At 38.1% G+C, this 24830-nt stretch overlaps 2 protein-coding genes and 1 non-coding gene across 6 annotated transcripts in view; all 3 read left to right on the forward strand.

The window, feature by feature from the left end:
• Window positions 1-713: 713 nt before the first annotated feature.
• On the forward strand, window positions 714-11800 carry malt3 (MALT paracaspase 3). Its single transcript, XM_088080591.1, has 15 exons — window positions 714-864; window positions 1118-1185; window positions 1296-1417; window positions 2471-2609; window positions 2758-2927; window positions 3131-3233; window positions 3705-3740; window positions 3867-4070; window positions 5426-5603; window positions 6502-6576; window positions 6687-6814; window positions 8577-8726; window positions 9402-9556; window positions 10763-10879; window positions 11149-11800. Exons 2-15 carry the CDS (start codon window positions 1143-1145, stop codon window positions 11485-11487), a joined length of 1959 nt encoding a protein of 652 aa, XP_087936717.1. The 5' UTR covers window positions 714-864; window positions 1118-1142; the 3' UTR covers window positions 11488-11800.
• Window positions 11801-12916: 1116 nt separating this feature from the next.
• trnah-gug (transfer RNA histidin (anticodon GUG)) lies at window positions 12917-12988 on the forward strand. Its single transcript has one exon. It is a non-coding gene; the product is annotated as a tRNA-His (tRNA).
• A 1669-nt stretch (window positions 12989-14657) lies between these two features.
• The window catches only part of frmd5a (FERM domain containing 5a), a 98782-nt gene continuing 88609 nt past the window's right edge, over window positions 14658-24830 (forward strand). For all 4 annotated transcript variants that reach the window (XM_042496926.2, XM_088080594.1, XM_088080593.1 and 1 more), the window contains exon 1: window positions 14658-15002. In XM_042496926.2, the coding sequence (XP_042352860.1) occupies window positions 14901-15002 (102 nt within the window). In that variant the 5' untranslated portion in view covers window positions 14658-14900. The remainder of the gene's footprint in view (window positions 15003-24830) is intronic.

The following is a 24830-nucleotide window of genomic DNA, read 5'->3' on the forward strand; positions in this document are numbered from 1 at the left end:
CTGGTTTGTCTGCAACTCATAGTTCTATATTGGCTAAGACACTATTGGAAAAGAGATTTTAGGTTTTCCGGGTTACATAAAGGTTCTAAAAAGAAACCCCAAAACAACCTAGCAGTTTTAACAGACAAAACACACCTCCAAATCAGTCGAATGTCTATTTTTCAATTACCTATATGTTTGCTATGTGAAATGGATGCTAAAAGCAATACATGTTCAATTATATACTAAACTATACACAAAAAAACATACAAATATAGTACAAATTAAACATACTATTTGAGTAGTATGTTGTTATTATATTATTATTGCTATATTGTATTATTATTTATAAATTTCATTTAAATGTTTTAATAAATGGTCAATAAGAGATCATATACAATTAAATACAGAATACCATGTGATTTATCTATCTCAGTTAAAGCACAGTGAATTTATCATGTTTTAACTCCCTAAACCCATTAACTTGAGCCTGTGACTGTACAACACCTGAAAAGGGGTCAGATTGCTTGTTACCGTAATGTCTGAAAAAGTGGCTCCACTTGCATTTCACTAACATGATCCACATTGTCTTTTATGGAACGGAGTTCGTCCGTTTGGGTGTTTTTTTAATTGAAGGCATATTGTTATTTTAAAATCAGAATTAATCATTACAGGTTCCCAATACTCCGTAAACAGACTCTTTATATCCTTTGAGATGCTCCCATATTCGACGCTTAGCGGTAATATGTGTGAGCACTGACTCGTTCCGGGAAAGGGAAGATTTTTCTCGATATTGGATGTTATTAAGTTATGAAGATTGGGAAGAAGAAAACAGTCACTGGCTGAGGTCCGACAGCTGCTCAACTGTTCGGAGGCTGACGGCAGGTATACAGTAACACGTGTGTGTTTATGGATTTTGAACACTGATGATTTTTTTTATGTTTAAATCGGGGGCATTTCGAACTGAATCTACAGTATTTTTCACTGTGGTGTACAGTCAACAATTCAGCTACCTTTACTAGATATAAGTTTAAATATATCGACAGTTATACTTACAGCCGCGTTATTGTGCCTTTTATTTCGCAATTTGTCGAATTAATTTGATATGAAGTTCATAAATGAATTTAACTTCCTACAGTCTGTTATAAGAAGAAAATGCACTGATGACTGGATCCCGCAACAAACCCTGTCGAATGATGGTCGGCGGTATGTTCTGTTACAGCGCTTCAAAACACCACATTCTGTGACTTTTCAGAAATAGACACAGCTCACCTGTTATTTTCTGACAGCTGAGATTCTCCCTTCATTTGTTTCAGAAATCGTCATAGTGCGGCATCCTGTTTCTGTGTGTGTACCTGTGAACCATAAAGTGACCCTGAGTGTCCGTGTTGAGGGCACAGATAACCCCCACTACCAGTGGTTCACTGAAGAAAATGAGGTAAGTGGATTTTCCTTGTGTCTTTGTTTGTGGGTTACCAAAAATATTGACATTAAGATATCTATTCATTTTGAAAGCTCTAAAATATTCCCAGGCATTTTGAATGCACTTGTAACTGTTTACTTAAATATGGAAATACGGTCTACAGTGCATGACAGTTGAGTATTGCTATGAATGTCTGTTTTTCTATGCTTGCACTGACAGGTTTATTCTGGTGCACAGCTGTCTTGATCTGACCTCTGATCTGGCTTTTTAAAATAACAACTGAAACGAGTTAAACGTCATATTGAGAAGATCTTTGACACAATATTGCACTGATCTTAATCTTTTTAACCCTTAGGGCCCGCTTCAATATTAGACACACTCGCATCGCTCTGCGCACAAAATGCACTTTTCAAAATCAAGCTTTAAAAAATATTATACACTGATGTAATTTTCTAGATTCACTGAGTTAATTTTTTAACCATCAGTCCTTATCATAAATATCAAATAGTCATTCAATTGCAGAATTTAAAACCCTTTAAATGCCAGGTTTTTGCAAGATGCCATTATGTTTTTGGATGAAAAAAAAGCAACACAAAAAATCAATTATTTTCAATTTACTACATGCAAAATATTTCTTTTCTTTGGTTATCACAGCCTGGGATATGTCGATGATTTGCAACATATCACAAAAAATGACGTCTTAAGGTGTAAAATAGTAAATGATAAATTCCAAGGCAAAAGCCCAGAAGGACACTCAGAAATAATACAATGCATGTTTTTATGCTTTGATAGCTGTGAGATTGAAAAACTGCAGTTTTAATGGGTTTCTATGGCACATTTTTTGCACTTAAACAGTATGAATATAACAATTTTGTTTCCACAGTGTATTTTAGACTTTTTGTAGGAGCTGAGCTGGAAATTCTAAGATTAACAAAAATTCACAATCTTGCCAAAATTGATGCCATATGCCTGTACACAACCAAAATGATAAAAAATGAAGAATGAAAAGTGCGCAATATGCACCAAAAAGTCCCTAAGGGTTCATTATCATTTTGTTTTGTTTTTAAGGTGCCTGGAGCCACTGAGGCAGACTTGGCCATCAAAGCTACAAAAACTCAGCTCTTCGTGTGCCGAGTGAATGACCTTATTTGTAACTGCGTGTTCAGCGACTGGGTGAAAGTGAAGGTGGTGGACATTGATAAATCAGGTATGCATTGTGCCATTCTTGTGTTGATGTATATTGCAGTAGTGTTGTGCTTTTTATTGTTTTGCATAATGACTTTCAGCTGGCAGTGAATCAGTTTTATGCTAAGTGATGCTGTAGGGTTTGAATCTTTCTTTCTAAACATCATCAGGATTGCCAGTACATTGGCAGGGTGAGCCACACATCGCTGTCAACCCGAAACCCCAGACGGTCCGAGAGGGTACCAAACTCACTCTCCGCTGCACTGCCTTTGGCATGCCGACTCCACATTATCAATGGTACAGAAATGGACAGCCGCTGCTTGACAAAACTAGTGGTACGCTGCAGGTATGGAAGGAGTGTTGTCTTTCCTCAGTGCTCATTGTTTCCACTGTGCTATATTTATTGTGTCGATCACTGCACCCCTTAAGCAACCATGTAAATAAATTAGTTAATGTTTTACCAGATGTATGGATGAGTAATCTTACACGTGAGGAAATAGCCGAAAAGACAAACATTGATAGTAATGTAATCTATTGTGGTACCTGCAGATTGAGCGTGCAACAGCCGAGCATGGAGGGACATACCTGTGCTCCGCATCTAATGTGCTACAAGAGACATGGACAGAACCTGTCGATGTTGACATTGGTAAGTCATAACTCATAACAACTTCTATCAACTAGATTCAAGTCTGTTTTCCCTGTATTTTCCTGAGACTTTACATCCTCTATTTTCAATGAAGTGGCTGTTCATCAAATCTGTTTTTTAAACACTTCTTTCACTCCACTGATTTAGCTCTAAGACTAGACTTTAAGTTATTTCCATTATGCTGCAGGTACTTTCCCATTTCTACAGAGTAAAAAGGAAGTTAGACTCCAAAGAGTACTTGATCCGAGCCTTAGACACACAACAGGAAAGTGATGCAAAGTGAAACTTGCTCTTGCTGTGTTTCTCCTGTTTCTAAGTTATATTGTGGCAAGTACAGTGCTGATTCCCAAAAAATAGTTGTCAAAATATTAAATGATACTGCTCTGTATGTGTGCTCTGGACACAATTGTGGTACTGTAGATCAAATTGAAATAAACTGATTTTTGGCTTCTCTTTTTTTATATCCTCTAGTGCAAACTGATCAGCTTCCTCCTGCAGTGCCCACAGGTACGCTTTTATGGAAAGAAACTCAGTGTGCTATTTTTAGCGCGCTACAGTAGAAAACGATCACTACATGTTTGAGTATTTCCTCATGTTGTTATAATTAGAATTTAACTTTTATCTTTGTTTTAGCCACAGATAAAGTTGCTCTTCTCATTGGCAACCTGAATTACTCCCACCACCCTGACTTAATGGCCCCCATTATGGATGTACACGAGCTGGCCAACCTCCTGCAGCAGCTTGGCTTCAGAGTTGTTTCCCTGCTGGACCTCACCAGGGAGGAGATGCTGGCTGCTATTGACAAATTTATTCAGCTCCTTGACAGAGGAGTTTATGGTGAGTATTTGACTATATATATATATATGTAATTTTTTCTCTCCAAAATTCGCTATGTTCGTCAGTTGATTGATCATTTTAACTGTTGCCCTTTGGAGAAATGCTGACATAGTAATTTCAACATACTTGTGGGTTCTGAAATATAACTATGTAACTTCCTCTCTTGTGTTCTGTGACTCTTATCTGTTGCTGTCCACGTGTCATGGGTCACAAAGCCCTGAGTGGTCTATAATAGTGGTGTCTTGTTTTGAGGGCGTTTTGAGCGGGCAGATAAAGGATAGAAAAAAAGCACAGACGTTTCTAACTGTGTATGCTATGTCTGGCACTCCCTGTATGCCTGTAACACAAACAGAGTTTATATAATCTTTGAACAGGGTCATTGACAGTCAGGCAGACAGTTAGCTCAATGTCTGTCTTTCTGGTTGTGATAATCAGTCATACAGTGTTAAACTAAAAACATGGATAGAATTGCAGTTAGTGCTGCACGATTAATCTAATCGCAATTGCAATCGTGATTTTAGGCTGTGCGATTACATAACCGCATAAAAGGCTGCGATTTGTGTATTAATGGAGGAGATAGCCTGGATGTGGTAAGGCTACCTGCAGCCAAAGTCAAGAACAAAACTTCAGCCAGTTAATGGAAAAACGTACTTTTTTGGGGAAAATATTAAGTTATTTTCTGAAACAGTAATGTAAAAACTTAAGGCTTTGTATTTTTCTTATTCTACTTAATATTTGTATGTTTAAATACACACTTCAAAACTATTATTATTCTCTGCATTTTCCTTGATAACCAAGAAGGTAGACTCGTGATATAAATTATATATTTATTTTATCATTATCACAATCGCAAATAGCAATATTGTTTAGTATAATGGCAATCGCACATTTTTTACCAATTGTAGTGTATGTAAACAATCAACTATTAATAACTACAGCAAATAGCTTTAATGATGAGTCATATAGTGCAGGGGAACAAGGCCACTACTGTTTTATTACAAAGCAGACAGATACCCAAGTACACACTAATGACAGAGCTGTATGTGAAATTATGCTGATGATGAAATAAAAGCAATGATAAGAGAACAGTCACGCTGTATCAGAATTCTATTTTCTACTATGTCTTGCTAACAACAAACAAAGGCTGAAAATTGAGGAAGCATGTGTTTTGAAACATACCATACTGTATAGCAATCAGGCGTCTTTTTGGTCCCCAGTGTGACCTTTCTCCAAGCTGTGCCAAATAGTATGTATTATTTATGCCTGGATTGCGCGTGTACATTGCAAAATCTGATCTTTACAATTCTTATGGTGTTGCAGCATTAACTATTTATGTATCTTATGACTCTACACAGGTCTTTTCTACTATGCGGGTCATGGATATGAGCGTGCTGGGAGGAATTACCTGGTAGCTGTTGATGCTCCACAACCGTATCGGACTGAGAACTGTGTCTGTGTGCAGAGAGTCATGCTCAGCATGCAGCAAAGACGGACAGCACTGAGTGTGATCCTTCTGGATACCTGCAGGAAATGGTAGGTGTAATATCTCATTTCTCTTTTTACTCAGAGAAGAAAGTCTCACATGGATTTTTATGTTTACTTCTTATATGATGATTTTACTGTACTATAGAAATGCAAGCAAGTATGTATCGTTTATATGAGTTGTTTTTGACATAATGCACGGGTTATCAGGATTTGTTTTGATTGCTTCAGTCTTTTGAGGTTCTGGAAACAGTTACATATACTTGCAATTCCAAATGTGTACAGAACCACTTTTTAATAATTTTTGAACTACCTTAACGAAACACAAAAAACAGCTTGCGTGACGACTTTACAAACACTATACAAAGCCATGGACCATGATTGATGATCATGACCTCACCAATTGGTTTGTGGACTTTTGAAGCCTATAGTTCGACATATTGGCCGTTGCCATCTTGGATTCTTGGAGGTAGAAGTGACTGTATTTAGACAATAGAGTGGTACTGTGATAATGCTAATGCTAATTTTAACAAGCGAAAAACAAGCTTAAAACCGTTAAAATGTATTCACTGGAAAAATTTTTGGAGCTATTATTGTCATATTTATTTAATGTAAACTCGTCAAATATTTTTTCATTCCTGAATCTCTTATTCATATTATGATTTTGTTTTAGGTTAAGTAGGCACACCAAATATTAAGTATGTTTATTCCCATAATCATGCATAAAATAATGACCTAGAAGCCTTTTCATTCAGAATTTAATTTAGCGCTGCTCTGTTGATATGCATTTTATAGGGGTTTGTTATAGTTAAGTTAGATTCACGAGCTAACTGCCTTGATAAATTTGTTCCAATTTGTTTTTGACAGCGGCAGTGTTTTCTTTTGGTGTGACATGTATAAGATGGTGAATCCTCTAATGTAAACCTTTGCTGATTTTACATTTTAAAAGGTACAACCAGGACAGCTTACCTTCAGGCATCATGCCACTGGGACCCAGTGGGAACACTGTCTATGGTTATGCCACGTAAGTACTTTTTCCCCCATTGTTCTGTAAATATTTCATTACAAATGCAAACTCAGCTAAGTCTTTTGCTATCTGTGATCCTAACCTTAATGCTTTATTAACCAATGCAGATGTGAAGATGCTGAGGCATTTGAGGTCCAGGACGGGGGTAAAAGCACTGGAATCTTCACTAAGTACTTGAACGCGCACATCCTACAGACCGACAAAGTCACACACGTCTTGGAGCAGGTGTCTGAGGGTAAGTATTTCAAACATGGCTGTGTTTTTGGTTTTGAGAACATGATGATAAACCAAAAGTATGTCAGCCTTACAATGAATCTAAGATACTGTAACAAGGAAAGGTGCAGTTTTTCAACTGTGCTGTTTTTTGAGTTGCTATTTTAATGGGAGTGCAGTTATTTGCATTTCAATTTCACTGAAAAGATATATAAAATCATAATGATTTGATTTTTGATGGTATCTGTGCCAAAACAAGTGTGTTCCCTTATTAGTGGAGTATGATTTGTATGCCGAGGCATTTCTGCTTCATTTAATTTTAATTCTATTTTGTGAGACATTTTACCTGTAGCTAAAAATTGCAGCTCCTGCAACTTGGATATTGTACATGGCTATATTGTGATTTCGCTGATATTTAATTTAATTGTGCAGCCCTACTTTTATCTGTCCAGTAGGTTGACCGTTGTTGAAGTTTTGAGGGTAAACAGATTTGAAGGGAACAGGTTGTTTTTTGGTGCGCTGGACCACAGACAAGTTTTCTAATCGTTGGCGAGTCTTTTTAGTGTTGTTTACTCAGGACTTGTAAGTTTAGCTGTGACTGAGCGGAGGGTGGGAAGTTCATCAAGTTGTCCTGTATTGAGAGCATGTTTGTCTGTGTGATGGGCCTCTGGTAGAATAATTTTTCAAGGTACCATTAGTGTGTGACCTCATTCGCTGGAAATTCACACTGTTGGCATGAGAACAGCAAGAAACCTGAGAGCTGCAGAGTGCAAGACAGCTGCTCTGCCGTTTGGGCACCCCCTGCCAATGCTCTCAAGGCTTCACAGGATGTCCTGCTATCAGCACTCTTGGTGTCTGTGTGTGTGTGTATGTATGTGGACATATTTAGATGTACAAATGAACCTTTTTTTAACAAGAGGTTTTATCCTTACTTTTAGCTCTTTGAAACTTTGATTTGAAAATAGGCAGTAACTTAAAGTTCCCAAGCCTCTGTTTTTCAAATCTGCTCATCTTGTCTGGGACTTATTTAGAGATGGAAAAAGAGCTGTTGTTGATGAGCTGTCCATCCATTACAGTGAAGACAGCTCGCCCCAAATATTCTTGATGCCAAATCTTCTCAAAAGCCAAGCATACAACTATATTAAATCATTTGAACAGGCTGACCAGCCTTTCCACCCTGGTAACCTTTTGAATTATACTCATGTTTGCATTTATTGAAACTTGAAAGGAAGGGTTTTCTCAAACACATTCAGTAGAACCAATTAGTGTGAATATTAACTCTCATAATATCTAATCTTTAAAATTTCCCCAAGTTCCTGAAAACCAGCCATGTGAATCTGATTAATTATTCTCCCTGCTATTGCGAAACTCAGGCATGACCCCATGAGCTAAAGAGTATGAGTGCACACCCTGTTGTGGTCTGTACTCATTTATGTGCAATAATACTTTTAATAATGCTCATTTTCACTGTTAAATGTGTATTGTTTTTATCATTGCTTAATCTCAGACTATTGTTTTATTTCATTGTATTTATTTGTTGTTTCTACTGGTTTTTAGATTCTAGTTTTCTATTTTAGTTTTGCTCACTGGGACCTGGGACAGTGCATAGTTTCCTTCCCTCTCATGAACCTCATGTTTTGGAATGACAATGAACACTCTTGAATTTTGAGGTGGAATAAGCAAAATTGGGGAAAAATACCCTATGGATTTGTATGTCAAGTTGCTGTAGAGTTTTGTCATCAGATGTTACAGGCATCATGTTTACCCGTTTTTCTCGGCACCAGATCTAGGCAGAGACCCTCTGGTCACAGGCAAGCAGCAGGTGGAGATCAAACACACCCTTAAGGAACCGCGATCCCTTGCAGACCCAGTTCGGACCACCGGCCACACAAGGGAGCTTCACTTTCGAGATGCCTGCTGGAGACAAGCAAATGGTGTGTTGAGGAAAATCTCCTGAAACTTACATGCTCACTGAATTACAGGTCAAACTGCATTAAATGCAGAATATGTTAAAAACAGCATCATTCCAAATATAGTCTATTTTCTTTCAGGTAAACCACAATTCTGTTACTTCATCTGTTGTCACCTTGAGTGTGAAAAAGAGATTATTCTGTAAACTCTTATCTGCACCTCCTACACTACAGCATGTGACAAACCAAGTGCAGACCTTGTGGTTCAACGTGATATTTTCATCAGCACTCACTGACGCTACTCAATTTCTTTTCTTTTCTTTTTGATAAATCAAAACAGGGAACTGGCTCACTTTACAAAAAGTCTTTTACTGTTTGATGGAGGGAAGTTGTTTTTTTGACACCTTGACTTCCTCAAATTTACTTCACCACTCTTAGAATGGAACCATGAGCTAATCTGAGAATCGTCTCCGTCTCCTTAAGACAAGATCCAAAGATAAAAAGCCTGTGGTTTCAAATAATAGCAAGACTAAAAGTCCCTAATGTGGTTAATCAAGGATTCGGTAAAATAAGCCTCTCTATTTCAGTAGTTTAACATCATAATAACCCAAAAAGCAGAGTCAGTGTAAAACAGCTGTAGAGCATGTTAGTCATTATTTTTTTTTTTTTAAAAAAAACCTTTTTCATATCTTTTTTCAGAACTACCACGGAAGAAGCGGCTGATGTTTATTTGCGGAGTAGAAGTGGAAGTCAGCTTCTCAGCTTTGTTCTCAAATGTCATGGTGGCTTTTGCCACCATCAAGACTACAAGCCCCAGAACCCAGGACTGCACCGTCACTCTGAGCAGCACACCTGTAAATATTTATCTTTACTTGAAACAATATTGTCAAGTTTTATTCTCATACATGTAGGAGCCACAAGAGATCTATGCAGTGAACCAAGCTACTTTTGATTTTAATACCCATTGACAAAACACACTACAGGTGAAAAGCAAATACAGTGGTGGAATGTAGCCAAGTACATTTACTCAAATACTTTACTAAAGAACAATTTTGAGGTACTTTGAGTATTCATTGAGTCCATTGTATAATATTTTTTATACCTATACTACACTATATTTTGCAAGGCAAATATTGTACTTTATAATTCACTAGATGTATTTAATAACTTAATTTACTTTACAGTTTTAGATTATTAATACAATAAACTAATTATGATGTGTTAATATAGATTATGCTACCCAGCAGTATACAAAGTAATCAAAATAAGCTTCACCTTTACCAGTGGCAACATTAAAGTGATAATCATATTAATGTGTAACTAATTATAATTTAGTAATATGATGTGAATCTAAAATGGGCTGTTTTTCATATTTGAACTTTATCTTTTGGCACTTCAAGTATTTTTTGCTGCTAATACTTTTGTACTTTTACTTGAGTACAAGTTTGAATGTAGGACTTTTACTTGTAACAGTAACATTTTTTACAATGTAGTATTAATACCTCTACTTAAGTAAAAGATTTGAATACTTCTTCCACCACTAAGTAAATGTAAGGACAACAGAGAAGTCCTTGTTTTTTGGCTCTTCACTGAAGTCTGACTTTTGACTCTTTTAAGAGTGACTAAATTCAGCATAGGGGTTAAAAGTTGCAAGTTGTATCGACATCACAAATTCCATGTTGCTCACCGTAAAACTCAGTCAGTTTCCGTGAGCCAGCAGGAACTTCTCACTGATGACCATTCACCCCCACGTTTCGTATGTCTGACGAAGTTCTGCCCATATATGGACTTCCAGTCTGCTGCAGTCACAGACAAAGACAAAGCAGGAAGTGAGAGTGATAGCAATCTGCTGTACTTCTCCAGTATAAGAACTACATGCTTTTGAATGCAGAATCTTGAGTCATACTGACATCTAGTGGCAAATTTATGAATTCATTTCTAGCAGTGAGTCTGTGTTTGGCTGGTTTACATGCAGTGACATGATTATTGAAAGTGAACTGTTTAAGTTGCTTAGAAATGTTGATGATGCTGACAGAATATTTTATGCTTTGAATCCTTAGCCAATGGAAGACATATTTTCCGGCCCTGGCAGGTCAGAGGATATGGACTCACTACTATTCAAGACTTCAGAAAACCCAGACTGTAGTCTGCGACTTTGTGGTCTTCAAAAGCTTACGGTATGCAATTTATTATATTTTCCTTTTCTGTTTATATGATTTTTTAAATTTTACAATGAAATATTCTCAATGCCAAGCAAACAACTATATGAAATCATTTGAACAGGCTGATCAGCTTTTCCACCCTGGTAACCTTTTGAATTATACTCATGTTTGCATTTATTGAAACTTTAAAGGAAGGGTTTTCTCAAACACATTCAGTCAAGCCAATTAGCCAATTATAACAGGGCAGGTTTTTACAAAAAAAGTCTATTATTTGCCTTTGTTAGGAATCGCTTGTCATCAAAGTGGATCTACACTATACTCACATGGACAGTCGGCTGCGCCAGACAGAAAGCCAACAGGTGGACATTGGAAAACCTCTGGTCGCGTCCTGTAAATTGCACAAGAGGAATCATGCAACAACAGCCAAGAAAAAAGAAGGTGCTTCAGCTCAAACTATGGGTGACATACCAAGCAGCAAACCACAGCTGCGTCAGACTCAGGCAGGTCCATGTCGCCCTTTCACCAGAAAGGCCGAGTGTGCTGCTAAAGTTGCAGTTGCAAGGAGCAACGAACCTGAAGAGAACGATGAAAATGAACTGTACAATACTTGTATGAAAATGTGATGCTTTTTACTGATAAGAGTAGGAATTTTCAGTTGCCGATCATGCATCTTACTTGTCTGTGGTTGATTGATGATAAATGAGAGAGTGAATGAGTGACTGAGGTTTGTGTTTGGGTAGTGTTTTCAGCCTTCAATTCTTCTCAACACTGAAGAAACATTAACACTTACTTTTGCTAACTACTGATTTCATCACAACTTGTATATTACCTTTTTTTCCACTTTATAATCAATGGCAAGCTGGCTAGCCGTATTTATCAACTAAAGACCATTACTGTTATTAATTTATCTAATAAAGACAACTACTTTCATCACTATTTTGATTGTCCACGTTTTTGAAATATGCTAATCTGTTATCTCTAATTATGAAATCAACTGCTAAGATCGATCACACAGTATATAAATGAATAGACAACAAAATTGACATAACGCTGCTGACTGGGAGAGTAGTAAACAAGTGTGAGCAAGTTACTATTGTAAAAATTGCATGACTAAAACTAAATTTGCTACCTGCATTACAAAAGAAGACAGAAATTAACAAAAACGTTATGGCAAGATTAGTTGTGGCAAGTAACATTAGGCCAAAGGGAAATATTTCTGATACTTACCATTTGTACTTTATCATAGTAAAGGGGTTGCTAGGGAATTTTTTCCTTCTTTCTTTCTTAAAATAAACAAATAAATAAATTATATATATCTTCCCTTCCCTGCATGACATATTTCACAGTTTCTAGCTATAAGAAATTGTGTGTTTTTGAGATTTAAAATGAAAACATGCCTTGAAAACCCACTTGAGTTTTGGGGAGTTCTGATGATATTTTAAATAAATACAAAATACAACTCTTTAAAGTTGATTTCCCCTCAAGCCAAATTAAACAAAATATCTCCCTCCAAAGTGGTTAAAAATACACATGGAGGCACCCCCGTTTAACACCATCCCCTCTGATATATAACGATCACTCCCTAAATGTAACCGAATATTACGTTAGCTTAAGAAAACCAAGTTTTAGCATTAGCAAAGTTGCTAGTTAGCGTTGACGTTAACCATTATAAAGAACAAGAAAACGAGACCGAATACTACAACGTATTGCTAACATTTCTAACATTAATGAGAGAAAAGTCTTGATATTTAGACGTTTTAAATACCTGGTTCGCTTAATACACACAGCAATTGTGGCCCAGCTGTAAGGTTAGCTAGTCATAACGTTAGCTAACTTTAAGGAGCAACGTTTGTTGCCGTTAAAGTCTGGTAACTGTTAACTATTCATTTCTAAACTTTATAATTCTGGCTTCATTTGGTGACTACGTCTCTTACGTTAAAAAGTACACTGTTTGTTCAGTAACTTTATCACTCAAACCATCTCACCAACTTTGTGACTATTTGCTTTCTTATAATCAAAATGTCTCTCGGCGTCAGCAGTCCCCGGTAGCTCGCCGTGATCGTATAGTGGTTAGTACTCTGCGTTGTGGCCGCAGCAACCCCGGTTCGAATCCGGGTCACGGCAAGAGTGTCAGGTTTCTGAGGGGGTCGTATTTTGGCTTCCACTCAACTCCGACACGAAATCGTAATTATTTTATGCGAACTATTGCATTATGTAACAAAGACCACTCTATAAAAACGGTCTTTTGATTAAGATTTGGTCAACCCTTCTCTGAGTAATAAACTGAAGTGAAATAACAAAAAAATTACACCGTCGTTGACATTTTTTTGAGATCCTGTACCACCTTAGACATCGCAGAGTTCTTAGTTTTGTTTTGCTTTTTTTAGTTTTTAATTTAATGTTTATCATACAGGAGGGGAACTGCTGGGCCCTGTTGACCGCTTAAAACGCACTAACGATCTTTGACCTGCAGGTGGCAGTGCGATACATTCAATATTCGCCAAATATGACCTTGGTACAATAAACTATATATCTTATACTATATATATCCTGTCCCCCTTTCAGGATGGCTTACCTTAGCGTTGACAAAACTGTTTATAATTAACCCTTTGGAACTCTTCTTGTGTTTGTATTTAAACCTTTGAACCTTTAGCAAATTGATGCAATTTCTTTCAGAAACATGGGGAAAAGGGCAATAAGCAGCCTGTTAAAAAATGTTGCAAAAATTGCAAGAAATTTGTAGATTCAGAAAATAATTTTAAAGCAGCTAAGTAGTAATGTATAGGGAAAAATACGCTAGGTAAAAATATATTTATATTTTTTATATATATTTATAATTATCATAATTACATTACAATTACACAATTATTGTACATTTTAAGCACGTTTCCCTCACCATTTCCTGATTTCTTAAAAAAAATCTTTTTCATTTCCTTTAAAAAATGTTTTTCCTTTTTTTAATTTCAATAAATATATATATTTAAAAAACTTAAACACTGAACCAAAGTGCACAAAAACAAGAAGTTACTTAAAAAATGTGGGGAAAAAAGGCAATGAGCAACGTCATAAAAAATTTAAATGAACATAAAAAATGTTTTAACTGTAGGGAAAGTGTCTGGGAAATATTAATTTTTGAATATAATTTTTAATGAGTAAACACAAAAATTTCTTTTTTCCTTTTTGCCAAGTTATTGTTGCTGTTTTTTTTAATTTTTGTTTTTTTTAAAAAACTTTTTTTTTTTCTTTGTTTTTTAACTAATTTTCTTTTTCTGGGTTTTTTTTTTTTTATTTTTTTTTTTAACTTTTTTTGCTATCTGAGACCATTGATTCAGGGGATCCAAGACAGGGCACCTTGCTGTAGTTTTTTTCAGGTATTGCCCCTGGAGCTTCCAACAGCATTTACTATTTATAATTACTCATGAGTGCCTCTTGGTTCAATGAATTTTCATCATGGCAGCTTTTGGCTAAATTGTAAGTCACTGCAGTCATCATCCAGTAGTTTTGCAGCATAAATAAAATATAACTCTGTATTTAATTGTAATCCTGTGGAAGGTATTTCAAAATCAGAATTCTACTTTTATTTTATTTTATTTTTGATATTATCTGGCCCTCGGTAGCTGTGTGTGTGGATAAACTGCGGCGTAAGAAAAACAATGTTGGACATAAAAGCGCAGAGAAAACGCCACACGCTCCCGTTGGTTGACTTTGACGTCAGTTTTCAGTGGGACCCGCCCGCTTGCTCAAGTGGCAGCGGTGAATGGTGAGAGATAATCCCCGGCTCTACCACAGACACACAACAGCGCTCAGCTGCCTCTGGATCTGGATGCAGGCATCCTTGGATTTGTTTTTTTTTTAGTACGGGCCCACTGCACGAAAACTTAACGGGACAACAATGGTGCAAGTCTCGGCGGCTGAATGCGTGGCTGCTGGTCGTTTAGGAGACCGAGGATTGTGGTCAATGTGACATTCACTTGCGCGCTGGTGTTGAGTTTATTGTTCTGGTCCTACAGACGCGGAGCGGCGATTCTCTGAGAAGATGTTGAGCCGATTCATGAGTGGCAGCATCAGGAATCTCGAGCGGGAATACAGCTGCACCGTGAGACTGCTGGATGATACGGAATATACGTGCACCATTCAGGTTAGTCACCTGTCGACCACAGTTGATACACTCTGCAGAGCTCTGAATAGCGATGCAATTGTGTCTGACCTGGCAGACAGAAATAGCGAGTGTGTAAGTAGAGGGACTGCAAGTGCCTGCATGTCCCATTGCTGGTGCCAAGGCACAATGTAGACCCTGAATACAACATCATAGAGTCATTTTTGTCATTCCAAAAAACATGATGCATCTCCCTCACGTGACACACTATTGCCAGAATACACGAATTTCAGGAAGCTTTGTAGGACAGACATGGCAATTCCTTCAAGCTCAGGTTGATGGGATGTCAAAAAGCACATTACACTCTGAAATACATAACTGAAAGGGCGTTCTTGCAGGATTATTTGTCTCATGTGTCAGTTTATGTCTTTGCTCGAGGCAGTGCTGCTTGCTGGATTATTGCTTGTTTGGTATTAATCATCATTTACTGTTTTTGCTAATGCAGTTTCTCGTGAACCGCCTGGCATCAATAATGCACATTGGGTATCCCGTTGCTGCTCTGGAGAACATGCCTTCCAAGTTATAACAGGGGCTCTTGCACATCCACAGTGGTAGAAGCTAAAATGTGCTATGTGGTGTTAGACCCTTGAAACCTAAATTTTCGTTTTCTTGTGAGGCATTTAGGCACCTTTACCAAGCATTTAAACCTTAACCACCTGAGCAAATTTGAATTATTTCAGGCAAGGAGCAACTTGGCAAGAAATCGGGAGAAGGGGACAAGAAAATGACCTGAAAATTAGTTTAAAATTATTATTATTATTATTATTATTATTATTATTATTATTATTATTATTATTATATCTATTTTCAAAGTAAGACAAGAAAGAGAAAATTATTTAAGTATTTGGGGAAAAAATTCAGGGAAAATATCCAGACAACTAGAAATTTAAACTTATAATTATTAGAATTATATATTTAATATTTTTTCTTTCTTTCCCCCAGGCCATTTCCTTGTTTCTTTTTTTGAATTCCAATTTTCAGTCTATTTTCTTGTAACGTCTTGTTAATTTCTTGCTTTTTTTGGGTAATTTCTTGTGAAGTTGAAGAGGAAATCAAACCAATTTGCTCAAGTTAATGCAAGATTGATTGCTCTCATTCAGTGACGTAGGTAATCCTATGTATTTCTTTCATAAAGTGGAAAACAAACTATTGCTATTGTCAGCTGAGACAGCTTGTAAAGATGAAAACAGAATGAGGCCCTGATATTAAAAATGTCTCCTTCTTTTGTCTCTGCACTACAAGCATTGCTTTGAGGACTGTGCAGTTTATGTTCATGCTGATTTCATAAAAAAGTAGGTGAGAGGGCCTGTCACATCAATGACAACACAAAATCATTCCCTTTGTGTGCAGTTGTAGGAAAGGGGTGTGAGGAAATCCTGAGAGAATTTCTTGGAGCAACATGTAGACACATTAACGCCGCCTTACAGGGGACACGTTTAACCTGCAGCGTGAAACAATGCAACATTAATAAGACATGCATGATTCTTGTCACTTTGATATCTGCTATCAGCAGCACTGCAGTAGCTCCTCTCCCACAAGCACGCGTGAAATAGATACTGCAATTACTGAAGGATCGTGACTGCGTGCCCAGGTTGTAAACAGACCTGCATTTGCGCTGGGAGAGCGGGGCCAGAGATGGAGCTGGGCCAGATGGACCGTGAAGCCAGCAGGTGTGCTGTTTGCAGCAGAGTCGTGTGGTCTGGGCGGCTGACGTCAGCAGGCTAGAGAGAGGAGGAGAGGAGTGTAAGAGGAGAATGCTCCGGCTCTGCTGTGACTGTCTGGCATCCTGACTATCTTTCTGTCTAACCTGGCCGTGGGAGGCAGCAGGATAATCCACCTGACTGGCCACACCGCTAAAACCTATTCTTCTTTTAGTTAAAATTTTGCCCTTCTTTCCCGCAAGGCTTCTGGCCTGCCAACAAGCAAAATCACCCAGGATACCAGGACACACAGAGGAGGGAATGCAAAGTAAGAGGCATAACTAGGTCATATACTCTCACATGATCTCGCTCTACCTCTGTGTCTCTCCCTCTTTCTCACCTTCCTATCCTGTTTCCAGTGAGCTGGGAATTTACTCCCTGTAGAAATCTTTCCATTATCCCTCAAACTGCGTAAATTGAAATAGCAAAAATAAAATACGCCTAATGGACACGAGTCTATTTCGAAAAAACTCCCATTTATTGCAAAAAAGTTTTGACACTTACATGAGTTGGTATTTCAGGTGATTCAATCAGCCATATTTCACAAAACTGCGATGGAAAAAATTTTTTGGCTTTTCTAGGTCACATGATGCTATGGCTATGTGCTTGTCAGTAGAAACTGGCTCCCTCATGATGCAGCAGGAGCTACAAGAGCTGTTATTGCATCACATAACTCTTCAAAAGTTAAGCGGATCATCCAGAAGTTTGAATCCACAATTCCTCTGTGCCATGGTGGACTATCACCTCCCAGAAATCCCTCATATGTGGCTGCTCTTAAGTATAAGGTGCTCGCCTTTCCATTATTGCTCCATAACACGCCTTTGTGGCCTTTGATTGAAAATAATTACGGCTAGTGCAGTGGCTGCAATAGAAATAAAGCTGCTGATGTTTTGAACATCCTACACCATGCTTCTTGGAATGTTATCGTGAGAGAAGTCACCGAACATCACCCAGTGGAAATGTAGTCATCTCGCAATTATGTTTTATCCACATTTTGAAAAAATGGCTTAAGTTTTGCACAAATCTGTAATGGAAACCCACCTACTGTTTCCATTGCACTCAGATCGTTTCCCTAAACTGTTGGCTCCAAATTCAGATTTGCCCCTGACTTATGTTAGCCTCCTTCCTCTGGGTTCCTGCAACTTAAGGCAAGGGAGATTTAAGACTTTTAAGTCAATTTAATGACAGCTAAGGCCTTATTTTTAGAATAATGAATTTAATGCCTTTTAAGACTTTTTAAGGATCCATGGGAACCTTGCTTCCTCCTTCTGACACTGAATCAGGTATCAGTTTCCTCAATGACAGGGACATCCCCACCATGTCTGCATTTATCAGGCCACATTCAGCAGAAATTAGAAACAGAAAATATGCATACGACACAGCTGAGCATTGTGGGCTTTCAAATGAAGGGCAGAAAATGTGTCCATCTTTTTAAGGCAGCTGTAATGCATAAACTTAAGTTTTGCTTTGATGAATTATGGATCTTTCCACTATGTTTGGAGGAGGACAGAGTGAGCGCTCATCATTACGCAGCCCTTTGGATTCAGCTCTCATCCAGATGCAGGTTAATGGAAGTGCCTGAAATCCTCTGTTGCCCTCAGGCCTCTTCTGCTCTGTGATTTTAATGCAGCGTTGCAGCAGAGAGTCAGACTTCAGCATCGCCTCACATTTGTGTCACATCTGAATAACAAAGAAATCACATTTAAAGAAAATAGATAATCAAAGACCAAGCGCATTCACCCATCGTAAATACAGCATGCGCCCTCACTGTGTGTGTCTCTGCTCCTGTAGAAAAACTCTTTTCTAATTTAGTTCTGTCAGATGCAATATTGATAAGTCGAAGACATCTAAATGCAGGTTGTTTATCCCCACTTTGCCTTAAAAGTTTTATCTCCCAGCCTGTGCATATAAAGGAGGCCTAAATATGCCACTTTTACACAGTCAGTTGCCAATATTTCCTCTGGATCTCCATTCTCAAAGTGTCTGTACGTCACAGTAAGCTCAAAACAGGAGCTCAAAAGGTATTGTGTGAGTTTTGTGTGGGGAGAGGAGACAGAAAGAGAGACAGTCTCTACAGATGCAGGAAAAGTATTGTTTACCCCGAAAGGATTGTTCGGCTTTTTGAGCAGCTATTTGTTCATCGAAAGAGTAGGGTGCATTTAAGCTCTCTTCCACTCTAGTCGTATTGTTTCTGACAGTTTTAAGTTTTTTTGCTTAACATCTCTTCAAATGCTTATATATGATGTAAGATGTAGATCGTACCTATTTTCTCCTTTACTGGTGCAAATCTGATTCGCACTTCAAAAAGTTCCAGAGTTTGTCGTTGTGCCTCTAATTAATTACAGATTTATTGAATGGTTGTCAGCACAGTGATCTGGCCCTCTCCAGATACAGAGTTAATTATAGCTTGCACCCTGTGAAACCTGTGATTTCCCCTGCTTTTCTAATAACTGTTTTGTATGATGGAACCACAACCACCAGCTTTCAGCTCGCCAATTCACCCAAAAGCAAACATTTGATGCCTGAATGATGATGGCCAAAATGAATCAGGATTTTTTTTTTTTATCATATGTGATAATTATTGAATTTAAAATATTTCTATTGCAGTTTCACATTCAACGGTGCACGGATTTTACTCCCATGCTTTGCTATATTTTTGCCGATGTACAAATCTTTGCAACAAATTAAGATTGTGCTTTATTCACAATGACCTCCTCACAATCTCCTAGAGGCAAACTATAAATAAAATTGTGCCAAAACGGTTTCCCAGAAATTAGAATAACAGAGCACTGCTTTCACTTTCACACTGGGCAACACATTTTTCCATCGTTTAATTGTGGGAGGCCAAAATCCAGATCACGATTAATATTTGATTAATTGTACAGCCCCGCACTGAAGTCTGTGCTGATGCTGCCTTCACATGCTTCTCGGAAATATCAGATTTACGAGGAACGAGCATATGAACGTCCCTACAAAGTCGTAATTGTGAGTAGAAAATTGGGAAATTTCAATAAGTTCCTTAAAAAAAAGAAATTGGGGCATTTCAATGATACCAGAGCTGCCGAGTTGTGACATTTGCGTGATGTTTCAAGGCATCAGTAATGGCAGAAAGCATGGAAACAGTTTCAACAAATGACAGTAAAAGATTATATATTTCATTAATTAGTTCCGAGTAGCTATCATTTACTTACATATATGTTAGCATCTGCATCTATCAGCTGTAGCAAGCAGGCAAACTTTGAACTATAAAGCATGTCAGGCCAGTATACTAACACTGATAACGTTATTTTATAACACAAGTTGCCAACTTGACGTCATAAATACATAAACATGGTGGGCAAAAGTCAATGTTTGGTCAGTTGTGACTTTTTTATGAATTCACGGATTAAATATCAGTTTTTTTGATTACTTATAAAGTGTAATAGGGTATTAATGGTAACTACTAAGACACTACTGCTGTGTCCAAAATCAGTGCCGGACAAGTTCTCTTCATGTCTGCTGACGTCTCGGTGAGGAGGCTGCCGGGGGATGGGAGTCTGTGTGTTAGGGCTGCTTCACTCTGAGGCATGGTGCCAGGGTCTCAGCTGTTGCTACGGTGACTCCACAGTTACCCTAACAAAATGTGAGATCAGTCACTGGTCAGGATTCCCCTTCCAAAAGGCTCTGACAAAGACTTGGCCGTTAGCGCTCACAGGAAGGTAATTTATATCCTGAATGCCATTGGAGGGCAGTGGTGGTGAGGTGACTGATGCCATGCCCACGCCAACCAGGATGACCTTCTTTGGACTGTCCCACTGTTCCTCTGACACACATTTACTCTCTTACCTCCTGTGATGTCATTATTGTCATAGACCTTCTGTGCTTGCTGTATGATGTAAGCTCTGGGCAGCTGTGCACTAAAAGGATCATAGACTGATACTTTTGCAAGAAAGGGAAGATTCCTACCAGCTGTGATTGGCTCTTTCTCGTCACATGATATGCAATGTGCGAGCAAAAGTTGGAACTGTGTTCGTCTCTGGGCGCAGCAGTCATGCCCTGAAAAAGAGGCGCTTGGGTGCTTACATGTAGCAACAGTGTTGCTTTTGAGTGCACCTGGTGCATGTCTACATTAAAAAACAGTGGATTTGTTGAGGCTGCAGAAACATGGTATGTGAATGGGCCCTCACTTTGACAAGTTCTCATATGTATATTTTGTCATTACATTTTCCCAAATGAAGTTGGCAAAATTATGAATTAAATTAGGAACTATGTGATCAAAGCATGACCAAACAAAAATGCAAACCTGAAAAGACTCTCAGTGCCAGATCTGAGAGTTGGTAATAGATTGCAAATGGCCAGGTGAAGGAAAAGAAAATAATTATTATTCAATAAAAATTATTCAAAGCCCTCCTTAGGAAATCTTTATTAAAATTATTTAATAAAGATTATTGGCTGGGATTTCTTTTAAGTCTTTTTTTGATTATTAAGATTAAGTAAAAACAATGTAAATAAACGGTTACTCATATTTATTAAACATTTTTACTTGATAATTATGTCTCCAAGTTGAGGGGCCACAGCATGGATTTTTACAGTGTGGGCCACAGGTCTGGTTGTTACCAAAAATAGTTCGTTTACTGCCCAGCTCTAAGTGAAATAGTTTTTTACTGTTTTCGCTTTCAGTTGTTTGTGGGTTTTTTTTTTATACATATTTGAGTATATATTCATATAAAAAAATTAGAAAAACATACTTTTTTAAAAAAACAACAATAATTCTTACTCAAGGTGATTATTGAATGCTCAGTGCAAATATGTTTTATATATTGTTACTGCAGTTTTATCTTCAATGTCCAGTGTGACACTTCAGAGATCACTGGTGACTGTAAGTCAATGCTGACTTTACGCTGTCAGGACCTTCAGAAGTGTCCTGTGACAGGTCTACTAGGCACACAATGTGTCAGCCAGGTTTGGAAGAGTGCACACCTATGTGTGTGTGTGTGTGTGTGTTCAGAGCCAACGGCAGCAGACACACTGTTGCTATGCTTCATATAAATGATTAAAATGTGTGCTAGGTCTGAATGTTTCATGAGCAGTAACCTCAGGAGAACATCACTTGTGTTTACCAGCATCACCGCGCACCAGTATCACGATTGGCTGAACCTGTGGCGCATGGCTGCTTGCGATTAAGGATTACATCACTGTAGCGTCTATCTAGACAGCAGGGCAGGGCAGCCCCGGCTCGCAGCCCTCTCCAATCTCTCATGGGGATTTGACATGTGGGAGCAGCCACTTGCCAGTTATACTTTATCAGTCACGTCTTGTTGATAATGAAAGGGCCGGTGCTGCGTGTCAAGGTTGCACAGGGCTGCTGCTCACTTGCTGCCTTTGGATGTGGTCCTTAATCTTCACCCTTGTGTGTCACTGCTGTCTCACACACAGCTCTGAGTGGGATTTTACTGGGAAATTGAACTTTGGGATTCATGAAAGAGCTTAGCTAAGGATGAGATGCAACTTTTGCTATGTTCTAGTTGAAAACACAAGCTCACACACACTTTTCTTGAGTTGTGGCACATCAGGATGCTTGCTGATGCCACTAACACTACGTTCACACTGCAAGCCTAAGTGCCCAATTTGAATTTTTTTCTAGATATGATTTTTTAACTTAACTGTCATTTAAAATGTGGCCAGTATCAGACTCCAATGTGAACTGGTCATGGCCCTGATGTGCCCAGAAGAACAATAAGACGTCACACACACACAGAACACTGTGTATATGGATGCAAAAAAGGAGAAGAAGTCCATAATAAACATGAGGTCCACTGATGTGACGGTTTACAGTTTACTTTTTTAAGTTATTGTGCAGTGACTCCACAGGGAGAAGAAGAAAGTCAGCAGTGGGTGAATGAGACAAAGGGCTTTGTCAGTCTCTACTGATGGCATTTCCTAATGCCCATTTGAAATTTCAGACTGATTAGGCAACCCATCGAGGAAAAAATTAGATGCAGGCAGACGGATGGACAGACAGACGGAGTTTTCTTCATTTTATAGAAGGATGTCGATCTAAAGTGATGTAAAAGTAGCATTGAATTCCGATCTGGGTATCGTAGTGTTCAGACTGAGGTTGCTTTTCAAAAAATCTGATTTGTATTTGACTAGAATCATATATGAAAGTGGCCCAAATCTGAATTGAAAATATCAGATTCCATATGATTTGTGCTGGTCACACTGTCAATAAGCAATCGCATCAGGTTCACATAGGGGGATAAAAATCAGATTTTGGCCACTTGGGCCTGCAGAGTGAACATAGCTTAAATGTGGTTACAGAGCTTGTTTGGGTTTGTCTCACCAAATGGCCCTCTCATATTCCCCAGTGTCTCTTTGTGTGTGTGTGTTTATGTGTGTGTGTGTGTGTGTGTGTGTGGGCTGGACAGAGAGCAGGCAGGCAGTCTGTCAGTGTGGCGGTAGCAGTCTGCTGAGCCTTCCTTTGTGCTGTCTGGGATGTATTGTGTGACAATGAGAAACGGAGAGGGGCCTGAGGTTATACTCCACCTGGAAACATGAATATTAAACATCCCAGGCCAATATATCCCTGCGGGGACTGGTCTGCTAATAAGAGAAGTGGACAAGAGCTGAGCAGTGTCAATGATCCTGCTCCCCCCATCAGGCCAAGATTCACTTTAACCCTTTAAAACCTGCATGACTTTTCTTGTGCTGCATTTGGATGCCTTCCACAAGAATTTAATACTTTGAAAAATGAGCAAATTGGTTTGATTTCTCTAAAAAAAACATGCGAAAAAAGCAATGAGCAACCTGACAAGAAATGTCTTGCAAATTGCAAGAAAATTTGAGAAAATTTGTTTAAAAAAAAGTGCAAAGAAAATGTTTAGAGAGCTATATTTACCAATAAACATAACTATATATTTAAAAACACTTTTTCCGGTCATTTCTTTTTTAAAAAAATTTTAATCTTGTTTTTTTTCCAAGTGATTTTCTCGTACTTTTTTCTGATTTCTTGCTAATTTTGTGGTCATTTCTTCGATAGTTGCTTACTGTCTTATTCCCATGTTTTTGAAGGAAATCAAGTCAATTTGCCCCGGTTTCAAAGGCAAGGCAAGGCAGCCTTATTTGTGTCGCACATTTTGTACAACTGGGCAACACAAAGTGCTTTATAGAGCAGATATGACAAAAGGTAAAATGATTTACTAAATGATTAAAGATTTAGGAATAAAAGTCACCATTAAAAATAGCAAAAGCGCAGACAAGAGGTGCAAAGATATAATCATTATTTAAAATTATATAAAATCCAGTTAAAAAATAGGTTTGCATAAATAATGAAAGGGTTAATAGGAGTAAGCCTGCAGCCGTAGTAATGCAAACAGATTGCACAGCTTGTTGGTGATATTTATATACTTCAGTGGCCTCATAAATGAGTTAACAGGGTGCAGTAGTGCAACTCTTGGTGGGCATTGCAAAGGGGAGAGCCTCCGATAACTCATTTAAAAGGAGGGAAAAACAGTTAAGCTTTGATCAATTACAGATAATAAAGGGTGTTTATAACCTGCAGATATGATGTGCAGGACTGATGCACCACCACCTCCAGCCAGAGAACTAATCAGATAAGAGCTGTCTTCAAACGCTGACCTCAAAAATTTGTGAGCACAATTTCAAACAGAATTTTAATTGCAACGTTCTATCAGGCTCAGCGTTTACTGCAAGCAGGATAGCGTGAAAGCCTTGGTTGATATTTAGTTATGTTTTATAATGAGACACATTTTTTGTGCAGAGTTATTTCTGTTGTGTAACAGCCCTACTGTTTGTGTTTTGGGACCGTAACATGCTCTGCCACAGCTTTGCGGACAGCTGCTAATGGAGGGCAGGAAAATTAGATTTTGTGATATAACTGTGATGCATTTTCCGCCTTATTTACTCAATGTTGTCTAAACATACAAAAGAAGGAAAAAAGTTTGCTTTTGCTGATGTCTTTGTAGCTTTGTTTTTAGTTTGTAGATTTTGCAAAGCACAGAATATGTTAAGTTAGCAGTGCTCATTCTGATGGTTTACCATTTACTGTTATTGCTGCCCTCAAATAGTTTTACCCTTTGAAACCTTGATAACCATCTTGTGCTGTGTTCAG

The sequence above is a fragment of the Plectropomus leopardus genome, chromosome 7 (genome assembly GCF_026936395.1).
Source record: "Plectropomus leopardus strain MGB_pleo_1.0 chromosome 7, ASM2693639v1, whole genome shotgun sequence".
Taxonomy (NCBI): Eukaryota; Metazoa; Chordata; class Actinopteri; order Perciformes; family Serranidae; genus Plectropomus; species Plectropomus leopardus.

Coding starts and splice junctions, on each gene's coding strand:
- malt3 (XM_088080591.1), top strand. CDS start 1,143: ATGACTGGATCCCGCAACAAACCCTGTCGAATGATGGTCGGCG. Junction 5,604..6,501: donor CTGGATACCTGCAGGAAATG/GTAGGTGTAATA, acceptor ACATTTTAAAAG/GTACAACCAGGACAGCTTAC. Junction 10,880..11,148: donor GTGGTCTTCAAAAGCTTACG/GTATGCAATTTA, acceptor TGCCTTTGTTAG/GAATCGCTTGTCATCAAAGT.